At 32.0% G+C, this 18,873-nt stretch overlaps 1 protein-coding gene across 3 annotated transcripts in view; it reads left to right on the forward strand.

Moving 5' to 3' along the window:
* LOC118184298 (protein O-mannosyl-transferase TMTC2-like) overlaps positions 1 to 18,873 on the forward strand; it is a 797,990-nt gene that overhangs the window by 702,777 nt on the left and 76,340 nt on the right. For all 3 annotated transcript variants that reach the window (XM_085807157.1, XM_085807158.1, XM_085807159.1), the window contains one exon: positions 1,548 to 2,604. In XM_085807157.1, coding sequence (XP_085663283.1) covers positions 1,548 to 2,604 — 1,057 coding nt within the window. The remainder of the gene's footprint in view (positions 1 to 1,547; positions 2,605 to 18,873) is intronic.

The raw sequence follows: 18,873 nt of genomic DNA on the forward strand, positions 1-18,873 counted from the left end.
TGAATTGTTAGAACACCTGACACACCCTGGTAGCTTAACGAAGAATCTATAAAATAACTTTCAGGTAATAAATGCAAGGGAAAATAAAATAGATGTAATGGTAATACAAAATTGCAAATACGAAATAAACATAAAATAATCAAGTGGATTCAATTTACCAATGAAGTGCCCTCAGAGGAAAAAGTTAAGTACAATAGAAGAAGGAGAAAATTATATGAATATTTTCAAAATTTTCAGAACCTAGCGCTAAACAGCTTGGGGAAAAAATTACGGAGGAAATGCAGTGTTATTGAATTTTTCAGTTTTCAGAATATAATTATGAATCTGTAATTTTGAAAATACTTTATGTGTTCTATAAGATTAGGAGTTTAAATAAACCATTTCATGTAATATTTACTAGAATTTTAAAAGAATTTACTTTAATCAGAATAACTACCCTCAATGAAAGAGCTTCGCATAATATTATTTTTAACATGAAATTTTTTTTCCGAAATGTTTTTATTGGAAACTAACTTTTGTTTGAATTTGGAACTTTTCGCTCACATTTATTACATCAATCAAAAAACATGATTCTTAAGGCTTAAGGTTGTATCACCGCATGAAAATTTAGTTACACGTGAGATTTTATTTAAAAGGCATTGAATGTATTTTTCCCTCTCTTTTATATTCAAAGTCAAATAAATGCCGGTCAAAATGTCATTTATTTTCATCTAAAACTTCAGCATTCGGTAGAGTAAGGAAAGCTAGTGATTAGATGACTAAACTAAGTTTTCTTGATAATTGCAAATGCCAAAATATTTCTTAATTACTTGCAGAAAAACGATTAACTGAACAGCAATAAAGTACAGAGAAGTACTTCAAGCAGGTCTTAAGACGATGTCATTATGCCTCAGAGCAAAGTCTTATTTGTATATACCAAAGTAACATTTTCTGAAGCGGCTTAATAGCATTTGTCAGATTCTGAAATATCATTAGTTTTCAGCCTCAGGTTGCCGACACTACAAATGCCATTTAACCTTTTAAAGAGTTGTGAAAATACTTCTGAAGAAGTTTCTTTGCTTTCCTTTTTAGATGTTCCTTCACGTAATACGGTACAAAAGATACATCACTTGATTTGGTACTGCAGTTTTTAGATTCTTTACAAATCAAAGTCTTTGATATGAAAGCGTTTTGTGTTATATATAATTTGATGAGGATGGAAACGATGGTTCAATTAAGTAAATTGCATAAAAGAGACTAAGCCATCATCTCTATTTAATTATAACATTATTTGATTTAAATTTTATTTTCTTAATTTAATTGAATGTTTTTGTCCAGACGTTTAAAAATAACAGCATTTGTCTCTCACGTAATAATGTTTGCAAAATTTGCAAGTTATTCTTAAATTCATTTTTTCTCTGTTTTGCATTTTTATTTTTATAGTCACATACAGAACTAGCTTGACTATTCAGTTGAATATTGCTTTCAATTAGTTTAGCTGTTAGAAGTGCACATTTATAAATCAAGATATATAAATTGTGTAAACAAATTATCTTCTTTTTTTACAGAAACGGTTCCAGAGTTTGCGAGAGGGACTGCTGCATTTGGCAGGTACTGGAATCACCTTACTTGGACTGAGACTGCATCTTATGGGTAATAAGCCTCCTGATTTCGCACCAGCCGACAATCCTGCAGCAGACAGTGACAGTCTGTTGACCAGGACATTAACATTCTTGTACCTCCCTGTTTTCAACTTCTGGTTACTGCTGTGTCCTCGATGGTTGAGCTTTGATTGGTCAATGGAAGCGATTCCTCTAATAAAATCTCCTTTAGATATTCGCAATATTGCCAGCATTGCATTTTACGGCACTTTGTTAACTTACGCATATTGGCTGATTAAATCGTACAATAGGCGGTCTACTAACAGCAGTGCCTTCTACGTATCAGCTTCGAATGTCCCGAACTCGCACATTAACCATGCATCTTCGTCGAACTCTGTGGCAACTGCAAATGGAAATGGAGCTGGCCAGCTGTGCCCATGTGTTGACTTCACTCAGAGACTCGCCTTATCTTTTTCATCAAATCCCTCTCATAAATCAAGCAGGAAACCAGCAGGAAACAACTCAGCAAACAACAATTCAGTATATGCAAATGGGCATCATCGAGTTTCGAACGGCAATGGGCACTGTCACAATGGATCCAACTCTTCGTACCACAACGGCACTGCAGCCTCAATGTATAATGATGGTACTTCTGATAATTTCAGGTCACATACATACGCTCCACCAACTAGGTCAGCTTTCATTGGCCCAGCTGATATTGTGACATTTGCACTGGCACTGCTTGTTCTTCCTTTCATTCCTGCCACGAATCTATTTTTCTACGTGGGCTTTGTAGTAGCTGAAAGAGTTCTTTATATCCCTAGTATGGGATTCTGCTTACTCGTGGCTTTGGGAGTAGATCTTTTATACAGAAGACAAGAATCATACTTTAGGAAGCTATTAGTGCTAGCTGCCGTATTTGTTCTCATGGTAGTCATGTCAACGAGAACTGTCATAAGAAATGGCGACTGGATGAGCGAAGAAAATCTTTACAGATCTGGTATATCAGTTAATCCTCCAAAAGGTATAGTTTTCAAATATCTTTTATTCTTCTTATTTAATATGTCTTTATTTATTGCCTTACTAGGATTATTTACTGTATAAAAGTTAAATTTGTTGTCTGATTGATTGAACTGATTTAGCCTACCGTAAACGGATTGCCTTAGAAATCCAAAATTTAATTCATTATATTTTGAAATTGTAATCTAGAACTCTTGTGAAAATGTCTTTCATATTAAGAAATACTAAACGTAATTAATGTAACTTTGCGACGAAGGCTGTAATGCAATTTTATTTTATATAGATTTCATTAATGTTAGCGGAGATTTGTTTTATATCTGTTCAAACTGAAACTAATAAAATCGTAAACAACTGAGTTCTGATTTACAAAGCAAGAAATTTCTGACGTTTAAAAACTTAGTAATTAAAGAACGAATGGTTATGCATGACACATAAGATTATTATTAAAACATATACCGTGTGAAATGTAATTAGCTCATTAAGAGTTTTGTGAAAGAAAGCATTAATCTGTTTAATTGTTTTTTCAATAATAGTTTTCATAGATATTCTTTATCAGATTCACTTCTATTAGGTTTTTGTGTATGTTTCGGTACTTTTCCAAGTGTATCTTTAAATCTGGTTCCTCCAAATTTTTCAACTATTTATTCGAATTGTGAAATTCAGGCCTTAATTTTACTCCTTAATCTCTACTCTTGCTCTGGTTGGCATTCCATTGTTTGGAGTGAGTCACCGCTGTCACAGAATTTTATTAAAATTTATAAAAAGCAGCTCAAGTAAGTAAAACAATAATGAAGTGCTATCTTAATTCTCTCAATTAACATGCTTCTGCAAGAATTGATGCGATTTCAATAAATCAATAATAAATAAAAATACGAGGACATTTATTCGAAATTTTAACTGATTTCTCGTATTTAAAAGAAAATCTTCGAAAATAATTTGGACAAAATAATTTTTCGTAGCATGTTCATAAAAATATCATTTCTAATACTTTTGATGATTACATTTACCGTATAAATTATATTAAATACATGCATTTGAGAATGATTATTTAGTTAAAATGTTTGGAAATTTTAGGAATTAAAATATAATGCTAGCTCATCTAAATCGCTAAAGCACGTTTAATGTGGATTTTTAAGCTTGGTGATTAAAATGTTGGCGTTTTCTTTTTAGTGGCAATTTTGTTTTTTACTTTGCCATTACTGGCCGAGCTTATAAAACCGCACAGTACTCATGTTGGCCCGTGTTTAAACCTCATTTTCATTGTTTTCTTAATGGGAAACGTGACTACAAGTCTAAAACTTTTGCCACTTATCCCTATCTTAGGTTCTTTGACTAATGGAGTTCCTACGATACAAAATTTAGTGCAGTTCTATTATTGCATTTGTAAATATTCGATAAAACTTAGAGGGAACGTTTTTATAGACATATATAAAAGAAAATTAGTACTATTTATTATTTTAGCTGTTTGCATAAAGATATTTCTAGAAAGCATTAAATCTGAATATCCTGTCATCTACAGCTTATTGAAGAAGATTCTATTAGGCATGAAAGTCATATTTTGTGGTTCGTTAAGCAAATTTCTGGCCAGAGAACAAAGGTAATTGCTAGACCTTATACTGAACATCTGCTCTTGACGTCTTTCGGAATCAGCTGTTTGAAACCATCATGAGGAACTGTTCCGTTTGCCTTGTTGGGGGACCTGATGCATAAGAACCAGGTGGTTAGTTTATTTCCGCTTTATCGGAGGGGGTAATGGTTATTGCCTGGGCAAAAGAAATGTATTACGTATTGGAATTTAAAAAAATTATTGTATTGTGGGAAGTATAACCGAAATGTGTTCCATGCTTTCTCAAGAATATCACAAAAATATAATATTAAAGAAAAAGTAGGAAATAAATTTTGCTGTGGTGCTTATCTTTAAAATGCGTTTTTAGATTAACATCAGTTCTTATTAAAAATATATCAACTAATAACGTTATACATTTTTGTCAATGCATAACTATGAAGAATTCATAAAAGGAGAATTTGGTGGTATAATACAAGAAATAAATATTAAGAAAAATTTTATGCATATACGTATTTAATGCAAATGCAACAGAATACAATGAGTTCCTATGAACAATAAGAAAGAATGGGTAATACAAATGAAAATATGTAAATGAGTCAAACATTATTAGGATGAAATCACAAATGTAATGGTGACATAATGACTTTAATTTATGCTTATTTCCATAAAATTGATCTCTTTTTATAATTAGCATACTGCAGGAATGTGCCAAATAAAAATAAATTTTGATAATTATGTAAACATGAAACGTTCTTAATTGCTTATATAATTAGATAATCCACAGAAATCAGGTTTCTTTTTTGTGCACAAAAAGGGAAAAGGTGACATTTACATCTTTAAAAATTACAGTAAATTTTGGTGCCAGTTTACAACTTTACAACTTGCATTAAATTTTGACTTGAAAATATTTATTTATTTTCATGGAACTAAGTAAAAGAATATGATTTTCAGTTAGCTGAAATTCAAAGCATGGTTTTAAATGATGAAACACTATAATCCACTTCAATTATTATGTTGAGCCAAGCATAAGCTTCCAATGTAGATCGCAAACCTCTTATGAAATATTTTCCTCTCTTAGTTGCAAATTTTTAAAATCATCCGTTCTAAAATTACACAAAGTATCTATAAATGTTCATTTCCGGAATTTCTAAGTCATAAAGTTTCACATTTGATAATTACGAATTCGAGGCATTATTCTCGGAGTATTGCAGCGAATGCTCTATGCTGCAACTCAAAATCCTTTACGGGTAGCTTTGTGCAGCCTTTCTAATAACTGACATGACTCAGTCACGCAAGTAAAATTCGATATACAGTGTAGGGTCTGAAGTGCTAAGGGCAACTTCGGTCTGAAGCAATGATGCATGAAGAATTAGAAATTGCAGTTCACACAATCTAAATATTCAACAGCTGCTTGTAATGAATTTCACTTGATATTGGGCTGATGTATATTCTATTCAGTGTTAGCAGAAATTGTGATTTTAGCGTTAGACTAAAAAAGCATTCTAAACATTATTAGAAATTTGATGAATGATTCGTTAAATAAACGTTGGAATTTTAAATAATTCCTACATGTTTTATATTATGTTTTAATCTTAAAAAAATGAATCTGAGTACAAGAAAATTCTGAAATCTGGAAAATCACGTTTAGGTAAGAACCTCTTTTTTGGCTTTACGAAAGCATGGAATACCTGTTAAATGTTTTCATAGATGAAACCAGCGTGAAGCGAAGAAGCAAGTGCCGTCATTAGACAAAATCTTTTCCAGTGTTCCTAGATCTAGGAACTAACTGTTTAGCCAATTCGAACAGCGTTTAAAACCTAAAATAATGTCATAAAAACTATATGATAACCATATTATCCATATGAATTGAAATCACTTATGCGCTCGGTTGTTTTACCTCCCAAAATAAAGCATGCTGAAAGATTCAATAGGGCAGCCGCAACGAAGGTGCGTTGGTTTGACTCATTGAAGTTTTGATGGTGGGATATGCAGGGACAGGTGCTGTGACACTTGCGGACGTCACAAATGAATGCATAGAATTTTATAATAGTGTTAATTAATAAGGAACAATACAGATGCAAATTACAGATAGTCTAAAAGTTTCAAAAGTTTCAATATCCGGTAATAACATGTTTGAAGGTGTTACTAAACAGCAACGGTTATTGTCCCTGACTATCATGCAAATGAGGCACACAAAGAACCACGTATTAGATATGAACCCGCTGTGCATTTGTTTTAATCAGATAGGTACGTAGTTTACGCATTAAAAAAGAAAAATCCATAAAAATAAAAAGTGTAAAATTAAAACTTCGTATTTACCCGAAAATAAACAAATTAATATCAATTAATTGTACTTTTTAAAAGTACAAATCATTGCATTTTGAGCGTATTGTAATCAAATAAATTACTGCAATAATATGAAAAAGGAAATTAGTTGAAAGTTAATATCGTTCCAGTCTTTCTGGCTTGTCCGATCAGTTCTTGCCTTAAATCCCTAACTACGGCGTTATAGATACTAAAATATCTTTTAAGGGGACTGATACACCTTAAACCCCTCATGATCTTCGAATATGTGACTGTTGCAAGGATTGGGATAACTTACTTATTTTAAAAGCAATCACTTTTAACTTTTTACAGCTGACTACATAATATAGCTGCTTTCTGAAATAGTAATTAGAAAGTTTGTGTTGCCGCAAATATTTTTGTAATTTAATCCGCTTTGTGACAAAAGGTTTCGTTATGGTTCCACCTTGCGCGCACAGTTTAAAACATTCTTTTGCATAATTTAATTCCATATTTAATATATAGCTTTTATAACGTTTGGAAACTACTGTGAACCAAAAATTCTAAGAATTTCATGTTCAAATTTTCTTTTATTTGGAGTTGAGTTTTATAAAATGTATTTTATTAAAAAAATCTGTAATGTTTTCGTCCATACATTTTTTTAACATTAAAATATTCATCAGATTTTTGTTTCAGTTAGAAAATAGTGTCCATATAAAGAATTCCACCAAATTTCAAGTATGTACCATTAGGCATTTTTATCATGCGCGCAAGGTGGAAACATAACGAAAAATTTTGCCACAAAGCTGATTAAATTACAAAAATATTTGTGGCAACACAAACTTTCTGGTTACTAGTTCCCAAAGCAACTATGTTATGTAATCAGCTGTAGAATGTTGGAAGTAGTTGCTTTTAAAATAAATAAAATATCCCAATTCTTACAACAGTCACATATTCGAAGATCATAAAGGGTTTAAGGTGCATGAGCCCCCTTAATGGAAAGTTCCGTCCGTCACTTCAGTTGAAGAGCTCAGAATTACTCAGTAGAGTGTGTTCTGCCTTCGGGCCACGTCGCTGCTCTACATCTATCTCCCTACATACTGCCGTAGACTTACGTGCCTGTTAGTCTTTGGCGGTGAGGTTTAATTACAAACCAACTCGATTAGTTGTCTCTGTACAGCTTCGGCTAAAAGATTAGCTAGTTAGAATTAGTTTAGTTTCTTATTTAATCTCAAATGGAGGCTTTCCTGTAAGCCCGAGAGAGGCCGTCTGTTAGCATTTCTGTGTTTGAATAAAAGGATAGTTTTGCTTGTCTTTGGACTTATATTTTATAATTGTAAGAAGACCAGCAAATAGTCGCTAGACACTTCGCAAAGTTTTAGTAGCAAGGAAAAGTAAATTAACAAGAAGTATTTAATTTTTAATTTCATTTTGTGTTATAATGGAAAAAAAATAGAGTCATGGAGAGATCTTAATAATTTCAGTTTCCGATAACATTTCATAAGTAACTAGTATTAAAATGGTTTCCATTAATTCAAACAGATTAATGTCATGATTTCTGCTGATTAGAAAAGCTGAACTAAGCCTTTCAATAACAAATTTCACTGGCTTATTCTGTCATCTGTTCATATTCTGCTTTACTGTATTAACTTCCACTGAAGTTCTTCAGCATTTCATCTCATAGATAGTAGTATCATCATAAACAGTAGAATCCTGAACAAATTTTAAATATGCAAATAACGGCTGTGGATAGCACTTGACACCACCTCTTCAGCTCCTAATGTGTATCAGTTAATGTTAAATATTTGCATAATCGCCTGTAGTAACGGCAACCGCCGGCAATAAAAGGAGGCGCTTTCCTTAGTGGCACCGCAGTTCATTTTAGTTCGAGCCAGATTAGACCTGCCCGGGGAAGAAGCCAGGGGATGAGAGATTCCGGTTCCCGTCCTGTTCCGGTTCCCGTCTTGTTGCGGATCCAGTCCTGTTCCGGTTCCCGTCTTGTTCCAGTCCTGTTCCAGTCCTGATCCAGTCCTATTCCAGTTCCAGCCTGGCCGTTTAAGTCCAAAACACGTAGGAGCGGAAGTCTGAATCCAGCGGATGGAGATATATGCCGAAAGGGCTAGATGGATTATGTCTTTTAAAGGAAAGTGTTCTTCACCCTGCCGGCATAGCTGTTACTTTAAAGCACTTTGAATGTTTTCCGCCCAAGATGTTAAGTTTTCGTTTATGATGTTAAGTTTTCATCAGTGTTGAAGTTCCAGTTAAATAAACCTTTAAGTTTTAGACAAGGTTTTTGTGTTATTCAGAAAATTTTAGATTCGAAGTCAGATATATCACATAGGATTTAGCGGAAAAATCAACAGTTAAGGTACTGAAGGTTTATTATTTGTTTATTTGTATATGTTAGAGCCCACGTCGGTTATTTGTCTAAGAGGAGGGATTCATTAATAGAGGACTTCCTGAGGGAAACTGGCTTGATTTGCCTTGCGCAAATCAAGCCAGTTTTTGCAAATGGGGGAGAAATCAAAGAAAATTATACAACTAGCAGTCTGCCAGGACGTAAGCGCACAATACATAAAGTTATCTATGTTTAGCAGTCGTATTTTGGCTACTAGTGGACAGCTACTGAAGGAAATGTTTTGTTCATGATAATGGTTTAGTTCTATCATACACGCTGAAATTATTCTCTTTTTTTGCGTGTGTTTGTGTATGTATGTGAAGGAACTGCTAAATATTTATTTCAAAAATAAAATTCGAGCAATTATTAATGATCGTCCATACTTAAAAATCAACTCGTACAACTTGTTTTCCGAAATTAAGTATCCAAAACGTTTATACATTATATAGAAATGATTGCTTATAATTATTTCTAAATTCAGTACTATGGAATCATATTGAATTTTATCTAGAGAATGGTACTTACTGATTATTTGAATTAAACAGCAATCTATTTGACTTTCATAGAGCTCTTCAATTCGATTTCTTGTAGATGTAACGATAAATCCAATGACATAGAAAAAGCATGCTGTCCTGATAAATTATGAATCTTTTAGAGCTATATAATAGTTAGGAAGCCGTTGTCTGCAATTCTGAATCCCATTACTCTATGGAAGAGAAATAAAATCATTATTATTTCCCCCTAGCGTAAGAGTATTGATGACTCAATATAATTATAATTCCTGCATTAGTGTTTTCGTATTCAGCATTAAATATAATTAGCTGCTTGTTAAACAAATGTATTCATTGAAAACGATGATAAGCAGAAGCGTAATAATGAATTATAAAATAAGCCTCTTTTCTAAACAGGTTGAAATTAATAGATTTAGTTATAAGAGCGAAATGTTATTTTTAGCCACTAACTTGCTGTTAGTACTTTTGTTTGAAGCAACTTTCAGTTACGTCAATTGGTTTTTAAAATTGAAATAAATACTTATTCTAAACAAAAAGTGAACTGACCCACTCATTTATAAACAGGTTTGTGCAGATTAATTACAAAATTCTTAATATATTTTGGAACAAATACTTGCTGTTTGGTTTAAACCTTCAATCGCTTGACTAAAGGCACAAAAAAAGTTCTTCCATTCATAAGCAGATTATAGATTTTTCAAATTCTTGCATTTGTTGAGATCCTAAAATATGTACTCAAGTATGTACGATAATATTGCAAATATTTGAAATGATGTACGTAAAGTTTTCTATAATCAAGTAATATTATATGCCACAAGAAAAACATTCTACTGCAGAATATAGACTTCAATTCCTTATACGAAATAGCGAATATTTAAAATTTGTACATTTGCAATTTTTATTTTGATATATCACTAATTTGCATTAAGAGTATGATTTTTTTCGATTACCCGATATTTATTGTTATAGTATTTCTTCTGTGCGTTAATTAGCATAAAAATAAGTACTTAGGATTTGTGTTATAATATGCAAATCATTAATTTGATATGCGTTCTTCAGAAATCTCAAAATATTCTTGCAAAGTGGTATTTACTCATTTTCGTAATTTCATCGTTTACTATGAACTATTAAAATTATACAATGAATTATACAGTGCTTATGCGTTTTAATTTTTACGCAGTTTATCGATGCAGCCATTTGTGAAATTTGCATTAAATTCATTATACAAAGTTGGCATAATTGCAAATATTCAGCGCTTGATTTTTTTTTGTTTTGTTTTAGAAAAACAGCTCTAGAGTTCTAAGAATGTAATTTAAGTTTCACATTTTTTTCCGTATTAATACTCTTCTCATAAGTTAAATTACACAAACGTCTCTTAGCTGAATTTGCATTTTTAAGATTTAATATTCACTTATTTTGTGCATTGTTTTTATTTCATGAATTTAAATTATGAAAAATTTTCATGAAGGTAATAAAATTAGAGTAGATAAAAAAAGGACATTCCGGCTGCTTAAATAGCTTTTGCCTTTAAAACACTAACCATTTTTTATTTCTCCAGTCTGTTTTAAAATTATAATGTAACTATCATTTGAAAATAATAAAAGCGAAAGGTACAAAAGTACTTTCTTGTGTAAACCGTGTCATAGGGGATGAAAGAGATTAAAATTAGCAAAATGTTAGTTATTGAACTGTTATATACTCAGTAAGAAATCATAAAGAATTTGAGTATTCACACTATATGTAGACCATAAGTAAATCTGATGTAAATATTTGTTTGCTTAATAGGACAAAATAACAATAGTTCTACCCTTGTTGTGCGTATTTTTATATTGTTTGTCTTTTTTCCCTGACTTTACCACTTTACTTCTCTGAATGAAATTATTATAAAGCAAGTGTAATTGTTATGTTTCTCTTTTTTTTATATTATTTATTCCCATTTTTTATTTAGAAAATAATGATAAGTTATGTGATAAATAAGTATGTGACAAATGATATAAATATTTATTTAAATGCGATATAGATACAGAACGTAAACACCATCCAAATATGTATCTTGAAACTTCAATTATGGGAGAGCAATCACAACTTATTAAATCCATTAGCTATTAACATTAGCAGTCCATTACCACCAGAAAATTCCCACTTCATCTGAACTGGAACTTCATTAAAAATGTGAACGAGAAGTTAAATATTTCTGAGTTAAATTCTTGTAGATCGAAATATACCATGATTAACGTCTGAAACATGAAATTGTAAAGCTGCTATCATACCGGATGGGGGAGTTATAGCTGTTAGAAATGTTTATTTTTACTTATTTTCTCAACAAATTTATACATGAAACAGTCCTATGCGTATGTATTTAACCTGTGTTTTCTTTTTTAATGCGCAATAGTATGTTTACCAATTTCTCTATGCATTGTTTGAAAATATGCAAATATATAATACTGGGAATCAACAAGAAAATGAAAGTTTATGCTATAGAGATCAATCAGTAGCTGAAGAGCGAGAATTATTTTAAAATAGATTGGGTCTGTCCAGGCGTCGAATCATGTAACAGACCGATAAGCTCACATATGAGAAATGTCTTAGTTCCTTACAACATGTGTTACTTAGAATGTACACATTTTCTAACTTTACAAACTCATAGTAATTATGTAAATGATTTTACAAATTTCTAATTGAGATTAAATTAAACAGTAAAAAATATTTATGGTTTACCTTGCATAGCTCTTTTGTACAGAAATCTAATACACCACACTTCCGGTTTTTGCTTTAAATGTTATTTAATTTGGTTTGACTTACTTAATTATGGCAAAGCATTCATCGGTTATCTGCCCTAAGGAGACAGATGTCTTCGTGGAGTACTTTTTAAGGGAAACTAGCTCGTATACACGTTTCACATGGCGAAAAACATGAAAACGCCCATGCATCCAGTTCGTTCCCTAAGATTTTTAACCCAAGCCCTAACTACCAGCATTCATTGATTTTTACCGCTCATCGATTTTTCCTTAAAGATACTGAGCATTTGCAGTTAATTATAATATACTGCTGTGACATGTAGACAATGGTTGCATTCCTTGCTTTTTATTTTTTATTTCTGTATTTCCTAAACGTAGTCGAATGTTAACCAGACTAAAGAGGCAGCTTCTGTAGGTGCTTCGTTTCCCGCTCGTTTATTTAACTACCTAAAATAAAAATTGTAATTTACAGAGACCTTCAATTTTGCTCTGAAATATTTTACATTTACAGGAATGATTCGCGCATTTTCAGAAAGATTTTTCAAATAAAAAATGTACAGTGGAAATGTGTCATGAATTTAGTGCTTTCCTCAGTCTAAGAAAATTTTTTTTTGTTGGCATCCCTTGAGATTATATGAACAACTTCTGGAAGCTTTAGATGCTATACAGATAAGAGATGTAGCGTAATACCTTGGGGAGTATAGTCGCTGCAATAAACATCACATTCATGCTATGCATTACTACTTTATATTTTCTTAGGTAGTTTGCAAGCAGTTGCATTGAGTTATGATATATTAAACGAAACTTTATTAACTCAGTATAGGTTTTAAGGTATTTTCATATTTCCTTTCTTATAAGTGGAAAAGTAGATGTACTCCAGTTCATGGATTAATAGTTGCACATTTTATTTCACATAATATGAATTGAAAGCACTAGCCATGTCTGTAATTTATTTCTTCGTAAAGTTATTTTAGTTCTGCCTCTTGTATTTGTGGTGCGCATTTTCCACCACAGTATGCACTGGATTTGGTCAACCAAGTTTGATTTATCGTCTTTGTGCTCATAACGTTTAATTATAAGAACTGAATACGTAATAATATAATGCAAAATGCAATATTTCAACTCATAATTTTAAAAATATTCACCACGTGATTTATATTCAGAAGAGACTATCTGTCACTAATGGTGAAAAATATTAAACAAGAAAAATGATCAAAACACATATTTCTGTGCACACTCTAAATTTTAAATTCTGTATAATTAGCAAATAGAAAAGACTATGAAGAATTTTGGATTTTAGGTATGAAAGAAACCAGGAATATTTCTTGTCAAAAAGTTTAATTAATTCTAATTTGCTGCGAATGCTGAAATTTTACGAAAATGGGCTAGGCAATATCAAGTTATGCTCAACCTTTATCATTTCAAAATATATAAAAGTGTCCACAATGATAAAAATTAGTGGCTAAAGAAGTGTTGTCAATGTTTTTATTAGAATATTTAATATATGATTTCGGTTTTCATATTAATAAAGCAACTGATTCACCACGCAGAATTCCTGTTCATTTGCATGCAATTTTTAAATACATAAAGAGGTTTAGTATTGTGCTCTGTAATTTGAATGTCGTATACTAGGCTATTATCTCTTCATGCTGAGTGTATTTGAAATACAATATGATACAAAAGTGAACGGCCACACTACTACGTTTTTATTTCTTCTTCTTTTTCAAAGTCAACTTTCATAAAGTAATTTTCTTTGGATGGGCGTGAAGCTCTTTCTTGAGTTAGACTTAAAAGTTTCCTTTTTTGTTCTGTCAGGTTAACTTTTACTGTTGTTATTTTTGACGCAGCAGGTTCGTCATTTCAGAACCCAAGTGCAGTGTTCAAAAATTATTCTTATTACATAGCCGTCAAGTTAACCTTTCTATCAGTCTGCTGAATTTTTATACATTACTTTCAGAACAATGTACCCTCACTTATTTTGTAAAATATTATTCTAAATTGAATGCATTCCACAGTTAGAATAATAGAATCAAATATACTCTAAAAACATTCGTTTATCTGTTTTGAATTTTATTCACACTGTACAAAATGCTTCCATACTACCCTGACTTTCGGTTACTTAGAAATATAAAAGGTTAGGTTATTCAATTACGGCAAAGCCTCAAGGGCTATCCTAAGGGGAGGGATGCCTTTGTGGAGGACTTTCTAAGAGAAACTGCCTCGTATACACGTTACACATGGAGAAAACCACGAAAACACCCATGCAGCCAGTCCGTTCGCGGAATTCGAACTTCAGACCGAACTACCGGTGTTCAGCGACTTTACCGCTCGGCCGCTGGTGGGCCAGAAATATAAAAGGCAAACCATTTGCAATGAAACTGATCGAACAAGGGCATTGAATCAGTATTGAATGAAACAAGTACAGTAAGATCATCTGCTATGAAATCATTTTAATTTAAATTTGCATATAAAGATTTTATATTTAACTGATTATGATTAAAAGCGACAGTATTTAGATGACAGTAAGCGATTATTAGGGCGATAGAAGTAAGCGATTATTAGATCATTTAGGGCGATAGAAGTTTGTTTTGTGAAATCGTTGTATGGGTATATTGCTGCCTCACACATTAAGCTGTCTGAATTCAATTACGATTAAAGAATCGGCAGTATAGTATTATCTAATATTGCACTTTCATTTCGAAATTTAAATTTTGTATATTACGTTCTTTTCCTTTCAGGCAATTCTTTATAATTTAAAAGAGCTTAATGATCTCTGACAAAGAAATAGTTAAAAGAATTTTGTGATGAAAAACATGAAAATAATTCAGCAAATAAAAATCAAGAACCTTTCCTTTCTTGTGTTCACACAGAAAGCGAAATTATATAAATGGTTTAGAACACATATCGTCGCAATAATTAAAAGCGTTTTTTTCTCACTAAAATGGCACTTTTTGCCCCCTCTGAAATGTAGAGAAAGAAGCTTTTTCTACTGATTATGGCCTCTTCTTTTCGCATGTTTCAGAACACTATTTAGTTATTTAAAACTATTACTTAAATTTAGCGTATTTAAACTAATAAATTCATTATGAAGTGACAAAATATGCTATTACAAAGTATGCAGGTTGATTGAAACCACTGTTCTTAATTACTATATACAGTCCAATACATACCAATATACAGTCACTCTGTCAATCGCTTTTCATACATTTGTATATATACGTGTATATATCTACGCACAACACTGAAACAATAATAATAATAAACTAATAAATTAACTTCATTTTTTTGCAGTAGAACTGAATAAATATTCAAAAGATCGACAATGACTATATGGATGCATACAACGACAAAAGTGCCGAAATGTCCCTTTTCTTTTTAACAAAATTTACATTTTCTCAGAGCAAGAGAAGCAGATTTGCCTTTCAGAGTATAAAATCTTTCTGTCTGTTGTTTTTTGTTTTAAAAATTATTAGAACACACCGGAATCATTCCGAAAAAAAATTTAGGATCGATCAACCTCTTAAGCTTCAAGATACTTCATTTCAAAGAATAGAATATAAAAACTTTCATCTTAATTTCTGGGTGTGTAGAGTGCCATATTATCGTTAAGTGTTTGGATATATTGTTATTTTAGATCTTCATATCACTTTAAAGGGACATTGTCCTCATTTATAACGATTCTTAAAAGTTAATTGCTTTTCTTGTAGAGGTTAGAAGAGCCATTTAAGTGCTGCTTAAGAAATCAAATACTATCTTTGCCATTTGTGTTTTAATGCACAATGAAACAGGCAATAAAAATTTTTAGCCATTGTGAAGCACTTTGTTGAGTATCATCTAATTTGTTTTCTTTTGATATCTGCGGGGTTTTTTTGGCTTTGTGCATTCCAAGTGTTTCGTGTTGCAATAACAATAAGCATCGCGTAGGCTTTGGTGGATGAAGCCTGAACTGATAATTTAATTGCTTTTCTTGGTACAGTCGTACATGTTTAATGCAGTAGAGAGCTCGATGTTATCCTTTATTATGCAAATTCCCAAAAAATTATTTTGAATGGATTTCTAAAATTCGTGGGTTTCTCGACAAAACATTCTTCAATTTAGAGGTAATTTCATTTCAATCTTTCTTTGTTGAGAGGCTTTAAATTCGATTTTTTTTTCCGCAGATAACATTTAATGAACAAACTTCAAAGCAACTAACATTAATTTCTTTTGAAAAATAACTTTAAAAACGCTTTTGTGCCTGAAATACCGACCATTGCTTTTGTCAAAGATTGCTCTTTGAAGAAATTAATATTCCAGGAGACGAACAGCTGCGTTCCATTACTTCCTCTTGGGGATTTTCGCGAGGCATTTAATTCATTGTTTCCCCCTGCTTGTTTTCGCCTTACTATATGTTGCCTCATTTATGAGTTTATCCATGAAGTGATTTGGTTCGTCAAAATTTACATTAAAATAGGAATGAAAAGTCTGATTTATTTTTCTCTAATGAGCAATAGAAAAGTTTCATTTTAGAAATGGATATTTATTCAATCTTGCATACTCTTTCAAAAACATGCAATCAAAAATTGATAAACAGCGTTCTATAAGCATTTAATTATTTGAAGTTGTTTACTTCAATAACTTTGGTGAATAGCTTTCGAATTAAAGAGCATAGAAACGCGAAAATAAAGTTATTCGAATCAAACGGCTTTGGAGTTTTAAGAGTAATCTAATTTAAATAAAAGAATTCAAGAAACTTATTTATTGCGTTCTATTTGTGGATATTTGGGAAAAGGCGTTATTGTTCAAAGACCCGCTTGTTCTGCTTTGCACATTTAATATGGCATGCCTAAATCCCATGAAAATTGATTTCAAAGAAAAATAACTTATTTTTTTGATTGTTATTTTCCTTAGTGTAGGGATGAGGTACAACAAAGACAATCATTTCTAGAACATCCAGATATGAAGCAAAATATTTTAACAAACGACACTCTTGTCAGAGTCTAATTTTGAAGTGTTAGTGTTCCTTACAAGATGGCACAACAGTAATTAAGATCGATGTTACTAATTATTATTAAGATTGATGTTACTAACATCAAATTAAAGTATTTTCTTCCTTCGTTTATGAAATTAAAAGATAAATTAACTGACCACATAAAAATTAAGAAATTTGGATTAACGTTTTAATTTTCTTGATTAATTGCTGATGATTCTATAATAAGAGAAAGAATGTTCTAGAAGTACTAGGTTAACTAGCCATTATTTTTTAGTATTATTAATCCAGGCTCCGTTTCATTAGGAATAAAACTGCGAATTGGCAAAAAAAGTTACCAGTCAGAAAACGAAAAAAAAAGTCCGAATAAAATGATATACATATCTCTGTTGCATTTAGTCTTTTCTACCATTTGAAAATAACTTACAAGGTATTTCTCTCGCCTTCCTAGCGTGCCTTCGTGGTATATTGGTTCTGCACTCTGGGCCGGTATTCCAGAGGTTCGCGGTTCGATTCCCGGAGAAGGCGTTTGCTCATTTTTCATCTATCTTGCTTCCAAAAAAAAAAATCCTAATGTCTCTACAGTGGCTCTCGAACTAGCAGGGTGTTGGATAATGATTCTCCTCACCCAGGATTTGATGACTGGGTTCCCTAAAAACCCCAGTCGCTCTTTAAAAGGGGGAGTACATAAGGTATTTCTCCAGACTTTCTAGCGTGCCTTCGTGCTGTAGTGGTTCTGCACGCTGGCCCGGTATTCCAGAGGTCCATGGTTCGATGCCCGACGAAGGCGTTTGCTAATTTTTCATCACTCCTACTTTAAAAATAATAACCTCACGTCTCTACAAACTGATATATTAAGGTTTTGCTATAGATGATAGCAGATTTAAGCTCAAAACTTTATTAAAACATAAACTGAGAAAGGTTTCTTTAACAAAGCTAGAAAGTACATTGCGCAAAGTTATTCCTGTAGTTCAAATTAACTGAAACAATCAGGAACTGGATTAGTCAGCAGCTTAAGCCATCCCCTGCAAATATCACAGTCGAGCTTTGTCCTTTATAATTACAGGACAGTTTTCCAGCCCAGCAGTTAATGAGAGAAACTTTCATTATAAGTCCCCTTCGCTGTCAAAAGGGCTATATTCCCCCACCCCTAATACGGAAAGATTTCCGATCACAAGATGATAAAATATCTTTACGTGGTTTTAATGAGCCTAGTTAAGAGCTAATGACTGAAGCTACAGCATAGATCGCAATCTCTGGATGTATGAAGTCTTCCATTGGAATTTTGGCGCTATCTATTAATAATATGCCGCCTTGCTGTATTGATTTCGTTCAGTATGAAGGCATCCTAAACAAGGTACTCTTGAGGAAATTTTTTCCCGATGCAGAAGGTGAAAGGATAAATTATTTTCTATCACGTTATCGAGCTTCGAAAGAAGATGAGTAATTGGTGATTATGCATTATTATCTGCCTGTTAAACCGCTTAGTTTTATTTGGTTCTTATAACAAATTATCCTAAAGCAAAGACTACTAAATAATTTTTAAGCAGCTAAACTTGAGGTCCTTTATGTACGATATGCTGCCATAGAAAATATATAAAGCTGTAACTAAATATGTATAACTGAAAATGATAATCGGATAGCGAATCAGAAAACTTAAACAAAATTAACGGTAATAACTGAATTAAATTATTAAACTGATTATTCATTACCAAAAATTAATTTCTTTGCCAACAATGTACTCGCCACATTACTGTCTGTAAAATCAGGTGGAAACATATTTTGCATTTTTTCAAAAAAATACAATTG

This window comes from Stegodyphus dumicola, chromosome X1 (assembly GCF_044657685.1).
Source record: "Stegodyphus dumicola isolate Sdum_Otavi_A_Nest chromosome X1, ASM4465768v1".
NCBI classification, from domain to species: Eukaryota; Metazoa; Arthropoda; class Arachnida; order Araneae; family Eresidae; genus Stegodyphus; species Stegodyphus dumicola.